The 20470-nt window shown below is 41.4% G+C and overlaps 1 protein-coding gene across 1 annotated transcript in view; it reads left to right on the top strand.

The window, feature by feature from the left end:
- Positions 1-9903: 9903 nt before the first annotated feature.
- Positions 9904-20470, top strand: part of LOC139154674 (G protein-activated inward rectifier potassium channel 1-like) — a 29573-nt gene continuing 19006 nt past the window's right edge. Inside the window, exon 1 of the mRNA XM_070729546.1 lies at positions 9904-10554. Coding sequence (XP_070585647.1) covers positions 9904-10554 — 651 coding nt within the window. The remainder of the gene's footprint in view (positions 10555-20470) is intronic.

Genomic DNA, 20470 nt, shown 5'->3' on the forward strand with positions numbered 1-20470 from the left:
TGAACATCTTAGGAGGTGGGGTCTTAAACTCGCAGAATTGAAGCACTCTGACTTGGGAATTCTGGAGTTGAAGTCCACTTCTCTTGACAAGTCCGCTTGTCAAATTTGAAGAACTGCCTAGCGCACTCCAAAACATAATATGAACTATAACAAGCCATTCCAATTACAGACCAATTTTCAATGCTGGCAAAAGTTACTAAATTTTTTTACTGAGTAGATCACATGCTTCATATGACCCATACAGTTTGTGTGGCTTAGAGCTGGAATTTATAATCTGTGGAGGTTTCTTTTCCTATGTGAGGTCCCACAATTTCAATATCTGCCAGCAGTGCTTTTCCTCCCAAGACCAATCTCCTCGGATTTGAGAATACTTTCTACTTTTAACAGAGTCAAAAACAGAGTCAGAGTCCATCACATTCACTGGAGAAGAGCCTAATGCTAGAAAGGATTGATGGCAAAAAAAGAAGTGACGACAGGAATGATGTGGCTGGATGGAGTCACTGAAGCAGTTGGTGTGAGCTTAAATGGCCTTGTGGGGGTGATTGAAGGCAGGAAGGCCTAGAGAGGAATGGTGTCCTTGGGGTTGTGATCGGTCGGACATGACCTCATGACTAATAACAATTCTACTACAGTGCAGTATCCCTCAAAGATCAGATTTCATAAAATGGAAGGTTTTTCTAATGAAATTTATTTACTAAATTTGTGGAACTAATACACACACACACCAGATATATATATATATACTGTATATTATTGAGAGCATGCCATTTTTTATGCCACCATATATTAAGAACAATAATGAAAGTCAGATTCAATTTTAAAATCTTTAGCTTATGGAAACAGATACAAGACAGCAAAGAAAAGATGGTTAATCAGTAAAGAAATTCATTTCATTTCCTTGACTGAGAATAACTTCATTAGCACAGAAACAGAAGCTGAGTTCCAGATTGTGCCAAGCTCTAGTTAGTTTTAATTCTGATTTGCAGAACGAGTTACAATAGCTTAGAACAGAGATCTCCAACCTTGGCAACATTAAGACTTGTGGACTGCAACTCCCAGAATTCTTTGAGTTGAAGTTCACAAGTCTTAAAATTGCCAAGGTTGGAGACCCCTGTCTTGGAATATATGCCTCGGCTTTCAAATACAGTGGCTATCTTCACACATAATGCAATGCCCAAACCAAAACATCACGTTTGTATAATGGCTAAATCCAGCAGTAGTGAAATCAGAATGGCACTTTTCCAGAGGCATGGCCTGTTGCAATATGCAAATCCATCAGGAATATTTTGGGATACATGAAGAATTAAAAACATAATAAGCTTGGCTCAACCTAATCAAAATCTTCAGACTCAAACAAAGCTGAAAAATGCTAACAAAACTCAGGGAGCATTATTTTTTCCTTTCCTTTCCTTTTTTTTGTTCTCCTTTAGCTGAAACAGGAAACCAAAATTGGGAATAAAAGCAAAATGCAAGCACACAAAAATTTCACAGCCATCTCAAACTAATCTTTCATCAGTAGAGATATAGCATGCACTAACTTTCATATCCTTTGCACCTAAAAGAGTGCAGGGAAATAGATTGAAACGATTTCCCCATAAGTTCTCTTCAAAAGACTTTTTAGAAAAATGTCAAGCATGACCAGCCAGGTAATATTTTGGTATGTGGAACTCTACTTCAATATCTTGCCATTCAGGTCTGTTTTTAGGGAATCAACTGAGCATAAAAAGGAAGACAGTTATATAAAATAACTCAGTCTCGGTGGCGCCATTGGGTGGATTTGTGCTTCTTATTCACTGGACTACATTTGAAGTGTATATTTGAGTATTTGTGAAAGAGGGCACTTTATTGAGGTTTTTTTCCCAAGATGTGCAGCTTTGAGCTTCGAACCTGATCTAGAGATAATGACTGTTATTATTTCACTAAATGTTTTCCAGGTAGGCTTGCAATATAATAAAGACAACAGAACAAAATATATAAACATTCAAAACCAACGGGGAAGTGACACCAGAATTAAAACTAATTTTCTATGTCTGCCTCTAGTCCCTGAACCCATAATCAGTGTGGCTACATTTAATTTGGAAATAAGTAACATACATAGTTCTTTTAAAGGGCACCTTCTCTCAGGGGGGATTTATCAGGCAAGATCAGAGTGGAGATAAGAGGAGAAGGAGGAGGAGGAGGAGTAACAACAACAACAGTATTTATTTATTTATTTATTTATTTATTTATTTATTTATATTTACCGGTATATGCCGTCCGTTCTGATAGGACTCAGGGGTCTTATCCGAGACATCATCAAGGGTACCATAATATTGTTAGTCAAATGAAGCAAAATAAATTGTCATTATTGCATCCTTATGCATTTAAGTCATTGTGGCATATGATATATGCCTATGTTGCCCTGATCTCCAAACAGCAGTGGCACTGTTAGTAAAAGCTATTGTGGGCAGGGTAGGAGCTATCTTCGAAATATGTCCAAACATATTGTGTCTTAAGATCATCATCATCCTATAATTCTAATTTAAGAATATCGATTAGAAAATTGTTTAAAGTAATAACTATCTGAGCAAATAAATTTTACTTCAGTCTTTTTCAGATAGTACATTCACCCTCTCCTTTATAGAGAGAGGGAGGGAGGAAGAGAGAAAAAATATTTGTTCTCCCTGTTTGTGTGAGCAGGAGGCTGCTTCTCACTCACATAGGAAATGCTTTTTAAATATGGAGGTTTCCAGATCTGTGTTTTAAAATTGGTTCTTCTCCCCCAATTTTAAAATCATAGTTCAAAAGGTCACGTCACCAAACACCTCTGAAGTCCGAACAAGAGAACTTGATTTGCAGCTGATACATTTGTTGATCTTGCTCATAATCTTAAATCATGTTACTGATACCTATTTTGTCTCATTATAAATTGATATCTTTGATCCAATTTGGAAGCTTTCTAAGATGCCATTTATCTTCCCCTTCTCTTTCACAAATCCTTTTCGTTAACAAACTGGTCCATTTAGAATAAGGATTCTGAATCATTACTCAAATTTTCTGAAGTCTATTACTTTAATGTACTATACTCAAAATAACAATGCATCCATAGCCTTGCTTTTTAATGCCAGGCGTCAATTTAGAATATGATGGTAATAATGAAACTGGATAGTGAATGTACAGCAGAAGAGGAAAAAACCAGAGAAGATAAAAAATAAAATAAAATAGAAATGGAACGACTGTGGCAAAAGAAAGCAAAGGTAGAACCAATAGAAATAAGTACCTTGGGTACAATCCCAAAACAACTAGAGCACCACTTGAACACCATTGGCATTCACAAATTCACCATCAATTGCAAAAGACAGCTTTACCTGGAACAGCTATCATCCTGCAATGACATTTGTAACTTCATCAGATATCCAGATCTGTTTATTCCAGGTCCTTGAGAAGAACTCAATATCTGAACAAAATGCCAAATCCAGTCTGAACATCTGGCTGACTGTGAGATGAACCATAATGATAACAATGATATACTTTGTAGCATAATAAAAAAACGCCTACATTACTGTATGATAAAATAAACAATGGATTAGATTTTACTGGATAAGGATGCACAGCATCCAAGCAAGAAACAAACAAACAAGAGCCCAGTTTTTAAATCTGAAATTAAATTGGGAAAATGCAGGGACAAAGGTGTTTTGGAGAGTTAAGAATACCAGGTAGGAGAGTGGAAAAACATTCCCTTCAAACAAGAAGAAATATTGAATTAGGGGAACAAATAGTACTGTAAATGTGAGACAACATTTTTCTACTGATCATCTCCCTGGCCACTGTTTATTCTATTTTTCTAGCTGATTTATAAATGAACAGGATGGTGGAGAAGGATCTTGGAAGTAACATAATAAAATAAAAGACAATCAGGTGTCGCAGTGCACTTCCTAGCTAATGCTGGATGTGTCGCTTAGGTTTCTCCTTATATTAACAGACCTACCAGATACTCTAGGATTGAACTAAATATACTATAAAGGTTCTAGAATACCCAGGTGACTCTGAAGGATTAGCAAGAGAAAGTTAATGTCTCAGCAGGTTCAATCTCTTTCAATTCATCTGATCTTTTGCTGATAATGTTTCCTCCAGGGAGAAGCTGGCTTGATTTGCAAAGAAATTAGGTTGAGCTAGGGATCCTGGCTCATTCTATACTCCTGGGACCTGTGCTGGCAGGCAAGAAACTAATACATTTTGGAAGTAGATGGTAGGAGAAAATGTGGATGTGATTCCTTAAGACGTTCTAAGCCGAGTAATAGTTATAATGCATTTTATAGTTAGAGCCAGACAAGTTTTGAAAAATTAATTTAGAGTTGGACATTTTAATATCTTTTTTTAATTGATAATAAAAAAAATAAAGGGAAAAGCAGAAAAATAATAATGATGATAATACAGACATTGTCAGAATAAAAAAAGAACATGTTAGAGTGCTATAAAAAGTGAAAAAATACAGCAAAAGTAAACGCAATGTGACATGACATAATTATAATTAAAATGTATTTTATAGTTAAAGCATTTTCATATCTTTAATGGCCAGTTATTGTGATACTGATAATCCTTGTTCTGTGCCCCAAAGTACTGCATGAGGCTTGATCCATTGTTCATGCATTGTGGTAAATCATCATTTCCTCAACTGTAGTAAAGAAATAAATGATAATTGAGTGCAGGAGCAATAAATTCGCTTTCTTTAAGAAGGCTGAAGGAAATTGAGGCATGGATTTATAACATTTAACTGGAAAAAAATTCATCTGGATCTTTTTTGGATGGTAAACAGACTTTGGAGATTGGTCCTGTGATATTTAACCAGACAATAGATCAGGAATGGTCATAAGAAACAAACATGTATATTTGATCCAAGACAAATCACTGTTATCTTTTGATCCAAGACAAATCACTGCTATCTTTTGATCCAAGACAAATCACTGTTATCTTTTGGGATGAGTTGGCAATGGTAAATTTTCTGAGTTGAGTGCAATAACAGTTTCAATATCAGAGGGTTTTGAAATGTTAATCTTATTTTTAAAATTATTCTTGTTAACTACTTGGTCATTAAAATAGAATATAGATAACAGGCTGATAACTTGCAAACAGATTTAGTAGTTTAAAAATATGGGGGAGCTGTTTCATATAAGTGGGAAACTAATACTGTTGTAGTATACTAATCAGTATTCAATTAGGGCAGATAATGTGTGTCTGTGTTAGGGTTTTTTAATGCGCTTTTTAATGTCTTGTTTTGTGTTTTTTTCTGTTTGTTATTGTTTAGTGAAAGACAACAAAATTTTTGAAATTTTGAATTGTACGTTATTTTGGGGGTAAAATAAAAACAATAACAAAAAGAAATAAACAATAATTGACAAGAATCATTCCAGCATAGCAAAATATATACCCACTGTTTAATTTGCAGTATCCTATTTAGGACAAGTTTCTGTTGGCAGCATTGAGAGCAATTTGCATTCAGAAGATTGGTATGAATAAGCAATAGTGGGAAGCATAAAGGGGGCCCAACATTTAATTTTCATAGTCATTTATTTATTATTATTTATTAATTCAAATTAAGTAGCAATCCACCTTACACGTGTGAATCTGGGTGGCTTACAATAATTAAGATAACCCCAAAACACAATAAACAAAACACAAATAAAAGCAAAAAAGAGGTTTAAAACTAGATTTAAAAAGAAACATAGAACATAATCAGTGGCAGACTTACTGTACAATCCATTTATAACATTCATACAGGTATTCCTCAATTTACAACTATAATTGGGACCAGAATTTCCATTGCTAAGCGAGGTGGTTGAGTCACACCTGACTTTTATGATCCTTTCTGCCATGCTTGTTATTGTGAACCATTGCACTTGTTAAATTCTCACCATCATTAAACAAATCCACTTTCGCCATTGAGTTTGCTTGTTGGCAGCTGACTGGGAAGGTTGCAAATGAAGGTCACATGAGTCTGGGATACTTTAGCCATTGTAAATATCTGCTGGTTGTCAAGCATCAGAATTTTGATCACAGGGGAAGCTGCAATAGTTGTAAGTATGAGGACCAGTTCAAGTAACCCTTTTCAGTGCTGTTGTAACTTCAAATAGTAGCTAAACAAAGGGTTGCAACCAAGGACTACTGAAGAACCACTACTACCAATTCATTCTTTTCTCTTAAGCCCAGTCTTCTCTCTATTTCAATTTTTTTAAAAAAATATACAGCAGAAAAATATGGCATGGAGAAAGATCTGATAGCATTAGCATTTAATAGCATTTATTTATTTATTTATTTAATTTTATTTTGTCCAATACACAATGAGGGTTTTAGTGGGTATGTGTGTGTGTGTGTGCGTGTGTGTGTGTGTGTGTATATATATATTTGTTTTCGTAAATTTTCACGGGTATATGTATGTAGATTGTTCTGAGTTCGGGTTTTGCCCTGTGTAATATTTTGCATGTCTATGCGACGTTTTGGTGAAATCACATTCACCATCATCGGGCTGAAGTTCCAAGCTTCGTGTCCATTTTACAACAACACGCATTTCGGCCTTAGTATATATATATACACACACACACACACACACACACACACATACACACACACACACACACACATAGAAAAATACCTGATGAAGGTTATAGAGCAGATACTCATAGTAAAATATATCTAAGAAAGAATAGAGAAGAAGATATAGGAATAGAACATATCAATGAAAGAATAGAAGAAGAGATATAGGAATAGAAGAAAGGTATGGGAGATATAGGCTTATATACTGCTTCACAGTGCTTTAAAACCCTCTCTAAGTGGTTTACAGAGATTAAGCTTATTGCCCCCAAGAATCTGGGTCCTCATTTTACCAACCTTGGAGTGATGGGAGGCTGAGTCAACCTTGAGCCTACTGAGATTCGATCTGCCAAACTGCTGGCGGCCAGTCATCAGCAGAAGTAGCTTACAGTACTTCACTCTAACCACTGCACTGCTGTTAAACAGGTTACTTAACCTCAGGGATGAAATCCCGCAGATTCTGATAGTTCTGGAGAACCGGTAGTGGAAATTTTGAGTAGTTCGGAAAACTGGCAGATACCACTTCTGGCTGGCCCCAGAATGGGGTGGGAATGGGAATTTTGCAATATTCTTCCTCTGCCACCAAGCCACACCATGCCCACCAAGCCATGCCCACATGACCGGTAGTAAAAAGAGAGAGAGAGATTTCACCATTGCTCCCTGTAAACACTTAAAACTTATGGATTCTCATGGATTCGACCCAGCAAAAGCCCATCTATAAATTTTACATAGCATCAAAGACCTACCTGCGTTTAAAATTGGAATATGAGATTGAGGGGGAAAGGCTAGGGAAATACTGTTGAACAGGAAAATAAAATGGAGAAAGAGTTAAAGACTTCTAGCCAATCTCCGTCTCTAAGTGACCCTTAGCCCTACAGTCATAGGTTTGATAAATATTTGCACAAATGTTAGATTGTTCATTTGAAGCTCCAATCTAGAGATGTCCCTTTAATAAGGTTAAAATTATTCTTATTTTAGAAGACCTCTTACAAGCTTTGTGGACCAAAACAGGTTTTTTCCTACTCTCCCAAAATATTATTTTCCTCTAAAAATGGCTGAATCCCCCCCCCACCCCTAAATAATTTTACATTGTATCCAACTATAATGCTTAAGGGAATGAAACTGAATAAATAATGGAACTGAAGCATTTCTTCAAGCAGCAGCTTAATTGGATCCGGCGACTAATGCCCTTTTTACTTGAGTGACTTAAAAGCAAAACTGGATTGCCAAATGTTATAATCCGCTCTCTTATAGAAAGATATAGTGGTTGTCAAAGCATTGTTGAAATGGCAGTTTGTTTTCCCTGTTTTTTTTAAAGCACAAAGATGCTTGCATTTGTGGAATTGTGGGATGCAAAATGATGCACATGGGTTTAGAGCGCTGGAGATGTGGCTTGGCTTGGACTACGGAAGAAATGTCTTTCATTAGATGCTCTTCACCAAAAATTGGCAGAAGAAAATACAGGAGACCACAGTTAAGATCAGGAATTGGACTGGGGTTGTGTTGTGTTGGCTGCGTTCCTCTCTGTAGGACAATATCTCCTCAAGTCCCATCCACGTACTGACAATACACAGACCTCTTAAGTTCAGACAGTAGCAGCTGTAGTGCCACTACTTCTTTTTTTTTTTTGCTCTGCTCATGCTCAGAGGCTTTCGGGTGGAGGGAATAACCTTAGCCATCTTTCATTTCCCCCACCCAGCCCCAGAAACAGCCCCTCCAGGGAATCTTCCGTTTCCAACTCGGAACCGGATAAGGGGACGAAAAAAAGAACCCGGGCAGTAATTCGAATTCCTTCCACTTCTCCATTCTCGTCCTTACACGGGGCTTGAGCCGTTGTGTCTTTCGGTCGCATGACTCACCGCTGCTCCGCGGATCTCGCTCTTCGCCGCCTCCCGTCTCCGCTACGGGATCCCTTCAGCAGTAGCAGCAGCGAAAGCCACTGGGATCTGGCGGAAAGATTGGATCCCTTGGCCGTCTATAACACCAGCGTCCACTGGAGGCCGCCGACAGCTGCGAGCGCACCTGGCCGGGGAGGAAGAAATGATCGCGGCGCGGAGACCCCACAGCGCCCAGAAAAGGCAAGAAGGGGCGTCCCGGGTGGGTGGCGGTGGCAGCGGACGCTAGGCGGCGGCGTGGAGCGCGGTCAGCTTACTCTCTGGGCTAGCTCGGAGCTTTCGGCCACAACCTGAGACTCATTCAGCGCCTGCCTCCCAGTTTCTTGCCTCTGCCCAAGACCAATCGCTCGCTGCAACCGCTACCGCCGCAGCTGGCCAAGACCACAAAGGTGAAGTTTCTCAGAGAGAGACTCTAAGCGCGCCGCGACAGGGGCTGAAGGTGGAGAAGCAGGATTCGGGCAGAAACAAGAGAGGAGGCTTTCTCCTCATTTGCTCACCCGCCCGACCCCCGTCCTTGTTCTTGCCGTGCTGTGGCGGTCTGGCGGAGCTCAAATCCGCGGGACTCGATTGGGAAGCCCCGCGCTTCGCCGAGTGCCGCCTGAAGGGAACTTCCATCCACGAGAGGGGGACACGCGTCCCTGGGGAATTCCGGGCAGAGAACCACCGAAGAAAAGAAGCAGCCGGAGCAGCAGTTACTCCTGCAACTGGGCAGTACCTCGTCGCCTCTATCCAGGACGTTGCCGCGGCCAAGCACCCGAGTGCAGGCTGGTTACCGCACCCCAGTTCCAGTTACCGATACGGCGTAGGAATCTTGCGGAGTTTAATCCAGGGGCTAGAGCGCTTCACTCAAGAGGGCACCACCAAAGCGTCTGTCTACACCACCGCTCTCACATCCGCAAAGCCTGACTTCCTGCTGGGGCTGCCTGCAGACTTGGTGTTTGTAAAGACTGTGCTCGATAGCCTCTGTCCCTCCAGAAGGAAGCCACCCTTTGCCAGACAGCTGGCCAGCGACAATCCCAAAACGTGCAAACGCGAGAATCCTCAAGACACTGGCCTTACCCTGCTCTTCTACCAGTCCCCTGGCATCCTAAGAGAGTAGGGGCCAAACCGGTTGGGTCCCTTCCTTGTGTTTCAGCCTTTGTTCTGTGCATCATACTCTCCTAAGTTTTAAATAATCAAATAAAGATTGTACAATCATCTGGATTTTACTTGTGCTGGTACCTGGCAGTTATTCAAGGCAGAAAAGACCTCTCTAGATTCAGCTCCACTGATCTCCCACAACCGCCCACGTCAAGTGGAAGAGACCAACAGCCACCACCTGCTCTACTAATGGCTGCCTACATTGGGCCCCTTGCATGAAACGGCAGAGTTTCCTCGCTGAGACCAGCCTTCGCTCTACAACCAGCCACACAGGGTGCAAGAAAACCTCATTGCCATCAGGATGTCAGTTGTGCGGAGAAAGTTTGGCGATGACTACCAGGCAGTCATGGCTGCACCGTCCCATCGGAAACGGCAGCGCTTTGTAGACAAGAACGGCCGCTGCAATGTCCAGCATGGCAACCTGGGCAGTGAGAACAGTCGCTACCTTTCCGACCTCTTCACCACTCTGGTGGACCTCAAGTGGCGTTGGAACCTCCTTATTTTCTTGCTGACCTACACTGTTGCTTGGCTGGTGATGGCCTCCATGTGGTGGGGGATTGCTTACTTGCGTGGGGACCTAGACATACACCAGAGCCCCAGTTCAGGACATAACCCGTGTGTGGCTAATGTCTACAACTTTCCGTCAGCCTTCCTCTTCTTCATTGAGACAGAAGCCACCATTGGCTACGGCCATCGCTACATTACTGAGCGCTGCCCAGAAGGAATTGTGCTTTTTCTGTTCCAGTCATTGCTGGGCTCTGTGGTAGATGCCTTCCTCATCGGATGCATGTTCATCAAAATGTCCCAACCCAAGAAACGTGCTGAAACTCTAATGTTTAGCCGGGCTGCTGTCATCTCGCAGCGAGATGGAAAACTCTGCCTTATGTTTCGGGTGGGCAACCTTCGCAACAGCCACATGGTCTCAGCCCAGATCCGTTGCAAACTCATTAAGGTGGGTGAAAGGATTCCCTGGAAGGGAGGGAGGGTAAGATTCTTCCTATCTTCTTGCATGCAGCTCTGCTCTTAGGGTGTAACAAAGCCCTGTCTTTAAGTTACAGATCTAGCTTCTTGTTCTAAGGCTTTCCCCCCCCCCCTTTCTGCAAAGGAGGAACAAAGAGCTATTGGAGAAGGCAAGCACATTTCATACATGATAGTGGGTGGCAAAGGAAAGCTGCTGTATAAATAATACACATCAGTAGATATTAAACCAAGAATAAATGGGTTTTAGAAAAGATGCTGAAATAGGCTTAGGGAATTGTAGCAGATGCCCCAATGGTAATAAATGTTCACTGTTACTAAAATATATGCTTTGTGATATTCAGTAAAACACACATTTCCAGATCTTGCTTTGGATATTTAATTTTGAGAATGTAACTAGAGACCAAAGACTTATAATTGTGACCTTTTGCACTTATTACGGAACTGTTTCCAGTAGCATTCATAGGATCAGGGTGTATTTTATTAATTTCAATAACTTCAGCTTTTCACAACTTCTCTCTTAAAAAACCAACAAACTTCAAAACCCAGCAAACATTCAATAAGTCATCAAATTAGAAAATGTTGCTGAATTTTTGCAAGTGCATTTGAGTTACTGTAAGTCCTTGGTGAACTTTGCTATTGAGTAGCCTATCAATTTTAGGAGCCTATCAATTTTAAATTGATAGGTAGCCTATCAATTTTAAATAAATTGATAGGTAGTCTATCAACTTTAAATAAATTGATAGGTAGCCTATCAACTTTAAATAAATTGATAGGTAGCCTATCAATTTTAAATAAATTGATAAGTAGCCTATCAATTTTAAATAAATTGATAGGTAGTCTATCAATTTTAAATAAAAATTAGGAGAACGTGCCAAGGTTCCACCACAAATGCCGTATGTTTTTGCGTTTGAGTTGCTTGATTTAACCAAGGGCTTAGTCCAAAATGTTTATAAAGCCAGCTCTGAAAAACAGAGAAAGCATGCTAAAAAGAAGAATGTCTTTAAACACATGCAGTATGTCTTTCCACTTTTCGTTTGCTGCTTTGGCTGGTGCCTACATATGTTCTGCAGTGCCAATAAATGGCTAGTGCTTTCTGCTTTGACCCCACCAGTTGGAGATAATAGATTCTAGGCCTTTCCATTCCTGCCAGCGACTGGTGCTGCTGCCAAATCTGCCATCCCTGACAATCTGTTCAACAGAGAAGCCCTCGCCCAAACCAATTTACACCCAGCCCACTCTCTTCCAGGTCAAAATCACTCTGTAACAGCAGGAGCAAACAATGTTCAGAACAGCAGCCAAAAGGGAAAATAACATTGAAAATACCTTTCTGTATTCTCTGGAATTGAATATTCCCTACCTATGAACACCTTCCTACCTCTGCAGGCAGGTCTGTCTTTGGCAGGGAGGAATTCAAAATATACTTGCTCTTTGTCATAATTTCATGTAGCAGGAAAGGAGAAACTTCCCTATCTGAATGTAAGACTAACATTAGGCTGGGGCCTTGGGGCAGAAATGTAGGATTCCACACGAGACCATCTAAAGAAGAAGGAGGTGTTAAACATCCAGAGTCTAAAACTACATCCAAGTCAATCAATTACAAATCTACCCGAGGAATCAAATGAAGACAGCATTAGATTACCAAATAAAACCCTTATGACGGAACCTCTCAGACAGATCATCATAACAAGTTGTAGAGTAACTATTATTTCCTTGTAAAGCAATATAACAGTTCAGTGCAATGCATTTCCTTCCAACCCGAAAAGAAAAAAAGAACTAAAGTAATTCTGATGTTTTTAAGCAATTTATTGCCTCCACAGAGAAGACAAGGGGGTCCAGAACAGCTGCTTTTGGAAAACAAAGAGGAGCCCCCAGAGAAAGAAACAGAAAGGACAGGAAAAAAATCTGCAGCTATATCAATTTAGTCTTTTCCTGCCCTGTGCAATGCTGTACAAAGTAAACATGCGTGGGCACAAGAAGTTATAATAGTCACCACTTCAGAAGCTAGCGAGACCTGAAATCTTCAGCAGGATGACTTCCAATTAACCAAAAACAATTAGGTACAAATCATGCGTCTCCCTTTTTTCTTTTTTTTTTAAATTTCCTCAGACAGCAACATAAGTACTTCTTGAGTCTTATTTTCCTATAGTTGGGGGTCTCTCTTCCGACTTGTAAAAAGATGGTCTGTTTTTAAGCTTCTCAGAGCTTTTGCAACTGATGTACAAATGAAGTGTATGTGATAAATATAATGGCGGACAGTTATTGCCGAATGGAATTTGTAGCATTACAGAAATGGCTGCTTTTATTCTTATAATAATCTGGGTGGACTTTCTGCTGCCTTGATATTTTTCAGAAACTCAAGCATGTTACTCCCAGATGAAAAAAAGACAGATAACATTTTAAAAGAAAGCACATGAATTGAGTGTGGACTGTAACAAAAATAACCCTACTTAATGAAAGCATCAGTAAAAATGTTGACATTTGACAATTCAAGGGAGTTTAAGGATTTTTTAAAAATGATAATAGTATAACATTAATTACACTCTCAAGCTTTCAACTTGTGTATAATTACTTTCCAGAGCCCAATGCAAGCCAACAAATACTGAATTTTGAACACTCTGAAACCACAATGACACATAAAAATCTGGACGTTAATTTCCATGCATATATTAATAATCCGTAAAATATTTGCACAAATTGTAATAATACTTGGATACCTGTTCTGTCTGGGTCCCCCCAGACGCCAACCCCAACCAAAAAGAGTATCCAGACACACTGGTAAAAATCAAAGGCAGTTTATATAATTGAAAGCAAACACAGGTAACAAAAACTGTTCTTACAGACAGGGACACTATGAAGCTTCACAGAGGTTTCACGAAAGCCAGGCAATAAAACAGGATTCTTGCTGGCAAAAACAACGCTGGAGATAATAAAACCCATGCCTCCCCCAAGTCTTCCAGACTTCTAGGCCACAAGCCAAGATCAGAGACGCCAAGAATCGAAGCAAGGTCACAGGACTCCCACTTGATAACTCCCCACAAGACTGTAAGGGCGGGCCTGCCTTTTCAACCCTGCTGAGGAGAACCACACCCAAACCCAGCTGTTGCCAATTCAGGGATGGAAATACCTTTCTAATTGTCCCCGTCTTTGAGCTGCACGTCGCTGCCTCATGTCTATTATAGCCTGTGCGTCTTCATCCAATGAATCCAGGCTACTAGCTGGGAAGAGGCCCCCCCCCAGAGGTCTCAAGCTGCTCTCCCTCCTCCTCTTCCTGACGTTCCTCTCCCCCGTCTGCCTGGTCCTCCCCCTCCTGTTCACTGTCCTCCTCCTCTGGGCATGGATCCGGCAGAGCTCCAGCCGGTCCCTGAGGAGCCTCAGGCTGAATCACAACAGATACCTAACTACCCCCCCACACACAAAATTAAGTATCCTTTCCCCTATAATTCTATTATCAGAGTTCCTCTCCTGTAACATGCATAGAAATGATGTGAGTAGTAGATTTACCACTATTTAGTAATAGAACTGAAATAGATGAAAACTAAATCTAATAAATTCCTGATTAAGTCTGGCTCCAATCTGCTAAATTCGTTCTCCTACATTTCTTTTATAAGTGGCATTTTCCAGATTTACAGTGCAGATAATTCTTGAATAACAACCATTTATTTAGTGACTATTCAAAGTTGCATTGAAAAAAGTGACTTACAACCAATGTTTGCCCTTATGGCCATTGTAGCATCCTCATAGGCCCTTGACCAAAATTCAGGCATGGGACCATGGGAATAATAATAATAATAATAATAATAATAATAATAATAATAATAATAATAATTTATTAGATTTGTATGCTGCCTCTCTCCAAAGACTCGGGGCAGCTCACAACAATAACAAATACAATAACAGTAATACAAATCTAATTAATAAAAAATAGAATTAAAACCCCTTAAAATTAAAAACAATCAATACAACACAGTCATACCATTCTCAAGCGCTATAGTCAGAAAAGGGGGGAGTTAATCTCCCCATGCCTGGCAGCATAGGTGAGTCTTTAACATATTGCGGAAGACGGGGAAAGTGCATTTACAAAGGTAGCAACATGCCGAAGTCATGGGATCGCCATCTGCAAACTTCCCATCTGGCTTCCAACAAGCAAAGTCTATGGGAGAAGTTGGATTCGCTTACTGACCATGTAATTCACTTAATAATTACAGTGCTCAGCAACCATGGCATAAAAAAAAAAGTCATGAATTGGGTGCAACTCAGTTCACCATTACTTTGCTTTGCAATGTCGATTCTTGTCATAAGTCGAGGACTATCTCTTCACATGTTCTAATAGGCCCTAATGGTTACCTGTTTCTTGTTCATTGCAAGTTAATTATTGACATACTAAATTCCATGATGAATCCTGGTGAACTACATGGGGCTCCTTCTTGACTTTATTGGTTTGTTTGCTTGTTCCTTTGAGTCTGTCTTGACTCTTAGAGATTGCTGGACTAGTCCCTGCAGTTCAGGAGTGGGTTCTACTCAGGGGTGGGCTGCTGGTTGGAACACTAAATTGGGTTCACTGCCGCGGCTTGTGAGTGCTAGCGGGGCCAGCGCGATTTTGCTTCTGCACCTGTGGAGGTAGCAAAATTGCGCACAGAGTCTCAGGTGCGCCCGTGTTTCGGCAAGGTGGGTTTTTTGCTTCCATGCATACCATGCATAATTTTGCTGCTTCCATAGGTCCAGAAGCAAAATTGCACTGGCCCCGCTAACACTCATGAGCCGCGGTGGCGAGCCCAATTTAGCGTCCCGACTAGCAGCCCACGCTTGGTTCTACTTATCTTTGCCACCGGTTCGCATTGCAATTTTCTGCGCTCATCCCTACTAACCATTTCACTTCCACGCATGCTCAGACGGTGGATTCAGCCCGAAACACAGCTGAGGAGCTGATCAGCTGTGCTTCCGGTGAAGAAATAAAGGTCAGTATTAACCTGGGGGTGGGCAGGAGGTCTTCTTTCAAAGCAAGATCGAGCAGAAGCCATCAAAACAAAGGAAAATCAGCTGAAAATTCAGAAAGAAAGACGGCAGCGAGCACGGATCAGCACAGATAGAACTGGATCCATGACGCCAAAATTATATCACCAGTGGGCCGCTAACCATTTGGGCGATCTGGCCTAAACCAGAAGGAACCCACCCCTGCTGCAATTGTTCTGACAAGATTTCCATAAATAGTTTGCCCTTGCCTATGTCCTAGGGCAGTGATGGCGAACCTATGGCACAGGTACCACTAGTGGCACGTGGAGCCATATCTGCTGGCACACAAGCCATTGCCCTAGCTCAGCTTCAACATGCAAGTGCATACCGGCCAGTTGATTTTGGCTCACACAGTGTCAACGAATCAAATAGCATCTGAGAAATAAATCATATTCCACCCCTGTGCTCTCACCCAAGGTTCGATTTATTAACTTCACCATGTTGGATTCGATGCTCCGTCTTTCCAACACTAAATTATCTTCAGTTCCCCATCCAGGTTAAGGTTCATCTCACATCCCCCACACCCACAAGTGCAATTACGTGGACCAATCGGGTGCAGGGATTCACTGGCTTCTTCATTTGTTCAGTTGAGCTTGTAAGGAATGTGCGATGGTATCAATCTCTCTCTCACTCCTCCCATTTCCCTATCGCTGCTAACTGTGGCAGGCCCAGCCTCTAACTTCACATAATGGCTTTGGGGAATGGGCCTGACACAGAGGCTATGGGAGGGTGGAAGGTTTTCAGCTTCACAGAGGGCCTCTGGGGGGAATGGGGAAGGACATTTTTGCCCTCTACAGGCTTCAGGGAAGCTTCTAGAGCCTTGGTTCCCAATATGGGGCCTACGCCCCATGGTGGGGGGGACTTGATTTTTAACAGGGACAGTTGGAACCTTGTTTAAATCAAGTTAATGCCATTTTAGGCTTTCTCCACAAGTAAGAATTATATTATTATTATTGTTATTGTTGTTATTGTTGTTACAACGTGTTGGTATTTGTCCACACAGTCACATGACCGCATCTTGGGTGCTTGGCAACCAACCTGCACTTACAACGACTTGTAGTATACTCACATTACTTACTCATGTTACCACAGTGTATAATATTTTTGCCAGAAAACAGTGTTTGTTTATTATTCTTGTTGTTGTTATTGTTATTATTGTTATTATTTAGATTTGTATGCCGCCCCTTTCCGAGGACTCTATGGGTCATGGGGGGGGCATCAGGATTTTAGAGATGCTTAGGAGGGGTATAGGCAAAAAAAAGGTTGGGAACCCCTGCTCTAGAGCCTGGGGCCTACCCTGCCCACCAGAAATTGGGAAATGGACCATTTCTAGCCTCCAGGGGGCCTCCATTGAATTAGCATGTGGGCACTTTTTTCCATGTGTGCATGCAATTTGGCACCCATGGGGAAAATGGTTCACCATCACTGTCCCAGGACTATGAGAAAGTGACTGGCTTTAATACCTCAGGCAGAATTAGAACATATAGCCTCCCAGGTTCTACCCTGGTGCTTTAACCACTACACCAAACCAGTTCATCACCCTTCAATACGCGTAGCTGTAATTAAGCCTCACTGAAACCCATAAGATTAGTTAGTGATGACGTCCTATGACTTTCAGTGACAATAAACTGTTTCAGTTCATACTCATTTCTCATCCAATTTTGGTCATAACATAGAACAGTGATGGCGAACCTATGGCATGGGTGCCACAGGTGGCACATGGAGTTATATCAGTTGGCACGTGAGCCGTTGCCCTAGCTCAACTGCAACATGCATGTGTGTGCCAGCCAGCTGATTTTTGGCTCACACAGAGGCTCTGGGAGGGCATTCTTGGCGTCCAGAGAGAATCCAGGGAGATGGGAAATGCATTTTTACCCTCCCCTGGCTCTAGGGAAGCCTTTGGAGCCTGGAGAGAGTGTGACATGAGCCTACTGGGCCCACCAGAAGTTGGGAAACAGGCCGTTTCCATCCTCCAGAGGGCCTCTGGGGGATGAAATGCTGTTTTTGCCCTCCCCAGGCATTGAATTATGGGTGTGGGCACTTGTGCATGTGTGATAGCGTGCGCCCACACTCTTTCGGCACTCAAGGAAAAAAAGGTTCGCTATCACTGCCATAGAATAACAAACAGCAAATGTTTAATGGATGCAAAGACAACTGGCTTTCTCAAAGCCTTATGCTGTCTATGTCCTGTAATAAAAGTATGCCGATTATTATAAAGGGTAATGCTAATAATACTGTGTTGCTGCTTATCTTTTTATTTTGACATACAAGATACTTGTAGCAGTGTATAACGTTTTTATCTCATCCTTCCCCCTGACAAGAATTATCTTGTCAGGGTCACACTTTTCAAGGTGTGAAATGGAACATAGTTTCTTTCTTTCTTTCTTTCTTTCTTTCATTCTTTCATTCTTTCATTCTTTCATTCTTTCATTCTTTCTTTCATTCATTCTTTCTTTCTTTCATTCTTTCATTCATTCATTCTTTCTTTCATTCTTTCATCCATTCATTTTTCTTTATTTCTTTATTTCATTCTTTCATTCATTCATTCATTCATTCTTTCATTCTTTCATCCATCCATTCTTTCTTTCTTTCTTTCATTCTTTCATTCTTTCTTTCATTCATTCATTCTTTCTTTCATTCTTTCTTTCTTTTTTTCTTTCTTTCTTCTTCTTTTTTGCAAACTGAATCAGCCACACAAAACTCAGGATAATTTCCAAAGTCTGCTCTTATTGGAGGGTGGCATTTGAAGGAAATCTGCAGCTATCCAGCCCTTGTTCCTCCTGGCAAGAACTGTTTCCTCCCCGTCCTGCTGTAGGCATGGCACAAGAGTAGGAAGTGCCTCAAGCTGTCACTCGCGTTGGAACGAGTTGTTCTCTGACTTGTGGCCCCGGTCCAAACTAAGTGCTTTGACTATCAAATGCAATCCCTGGTGAGTGCTGGAGACTTTTGACAGCAAGCAAGTTGTGGCAGTTGGCACCAGCAGGCATCACAGCACTTCCTAGAGCTGGATTCCAATGGTGGCATTTGAAGGTCAAATGCAAGATAGGTGGTGTGTTTCTCCCTTCCCAGGAACTGAACCGAGCAATTCTGAGCATTTCAGCTTTCAGAAGTCAAGTTTCTAGTTCCTAGCATGCCTGAATAAACATAAGGATCAAGTTTCTAATACTCAGCATTCCAGAGTCAATGAAAAAATATCTGGAACCTTTTCTTCCCTGTATCTTTAACAGTTCTTAAGGAAACGTTGAGGTGGCATAGACCAGTTAGGTTAAACTTAACATTCTGCCCTGGAATATATTTAAAAGTATGGTTTTGGTACTGAAGTGGCTGCCATTCTGTCAGCTCAGGATAACTACAGCTCAGTGTTTCTCAAACATAACAACTTTCAGAGGCATGAACAGAACTCCAGAGATGGGCTGCTGCCAGTTCGGACCAGTTCAGGCAAACCAGTAGTTCCAATCAGCGGCACCCACCTGCTCACAACCCTGGTGCTATCCCCTCCTATATAATTGGCATGTTTTTGAAGCCCCGTGCACTCACATTTTTGGTTCTGCGCAACATTACGTGAAACCCATCTCTGCAGAAAACCACTCTAGACAATCACCATTTCTGGGAGTTGGACGTCTATGTTTCTTAAAATTGCCAAATTTGAGAAGCAATGGTGTAGCTTATCTACAGTGAATGCTGGGTTTCAAGCAAGACACATCCTTCAGCTAGCTCTCTTATCTCTATTCTATTCTATTCTGTTTGCAGGTTAGGCAAATACCTGGGCTACAAAAATCCCATAGGATCACCAATGATGGCAAATAGGCACAGTAGCCCTGCTGATATTTCATGGCATTCTAGATTTCTGCAACCAGCTAAATAACAGTAGCTTGCTTCAGCATATGCTGAAATATGCTGAAAATAAGAAATTAATAATTTCAGATATGGGGTTTAAATGACTTTAGGATTTATTGCTTTCTTCCAATCTCCCAATCCTGCATTTCCTAAATATGTAGCAACCCAAGAGTTGTTCCTCCATGTTCTGTTTAGTAATAACCTGAGGTGTCTTATTATATCTTGGAAAGGCTCTGAGGTTAGGCTTTTGAGGTCAGGGGCCAGATAGCCTTTCCACTTTCCACAGATAAAAACTTAAAGTAAACCATTCTAAACGTGACTGCAGGAAATACGACTTTAGTAACTGTTCTGTCTGGGTCCCCCCCAGACGCCAACCCCAACCAAAAAGAGTATCCAGACACACTGGTAAAAAGCAAAGGCAATTTATATACTTTAAAGCAAACACAGGTAACAAAAACTGTTCTTACAGACAGGAACACTATGAAGCTTCACAGAGGTTTCACGAAGGCCAGGCAATAAAACAGGATTCTTGCTGGCAAAAACAATGCTGGAGATAATAAAACCCATGCCTCCCCCAAGTCTTCCAGACTTCTAGGCCACAAGCCAAGATCAGAGACGCCGAGAATCGAAGCAAGGTCACAAGACTCCTAGTTGATAACTGTCCACAAGACTGTAAGGGCGGGCCTGCCTTTTCAACCCTGCTGAGGAGAACCACACCCAAACCCAGCTGTTGCCAATTCAGGGATGGAAATACCTTTCTAATTGGCCCCGTCTTTGAGCTGCACGTCGCTGCCTCATGTCTATTATAGCCTGTGCGTCTTCATCCAATGAAGGGGGGGGTCTCAGGCTGCTCTCCCTCCTCCTCTTCCTGACGTTCCTCTCCCCCGTCTGCCTGGTCCTCCCCCTCCTGTTCACTGTCCTCCTCCTCTGGGCATGGATCCAGCAGAGATCCAGCCGGTCCCTGAGGAGCCTCAGGCTGAATCACAACAGTAACCAAGTAGTTGATGCATGGAACTCACTACCTGACTCTGTAATATCAT

This window comes from Erythrolamprus reginae, chromosome Z (assembly GCF_031021105.1).
Source record: "Erythrolamprus reginae isolate rEryReg1 chromosome Z, rEryReg1.hap1, whole genome shotgun sequence".
Lineage (NCBI taxonomy): Eukaryota > Metazoa > Chordata > Lepidosauria > Squamata > Dipsadidae > Erythrolamprus > Erythrolamprus reginae.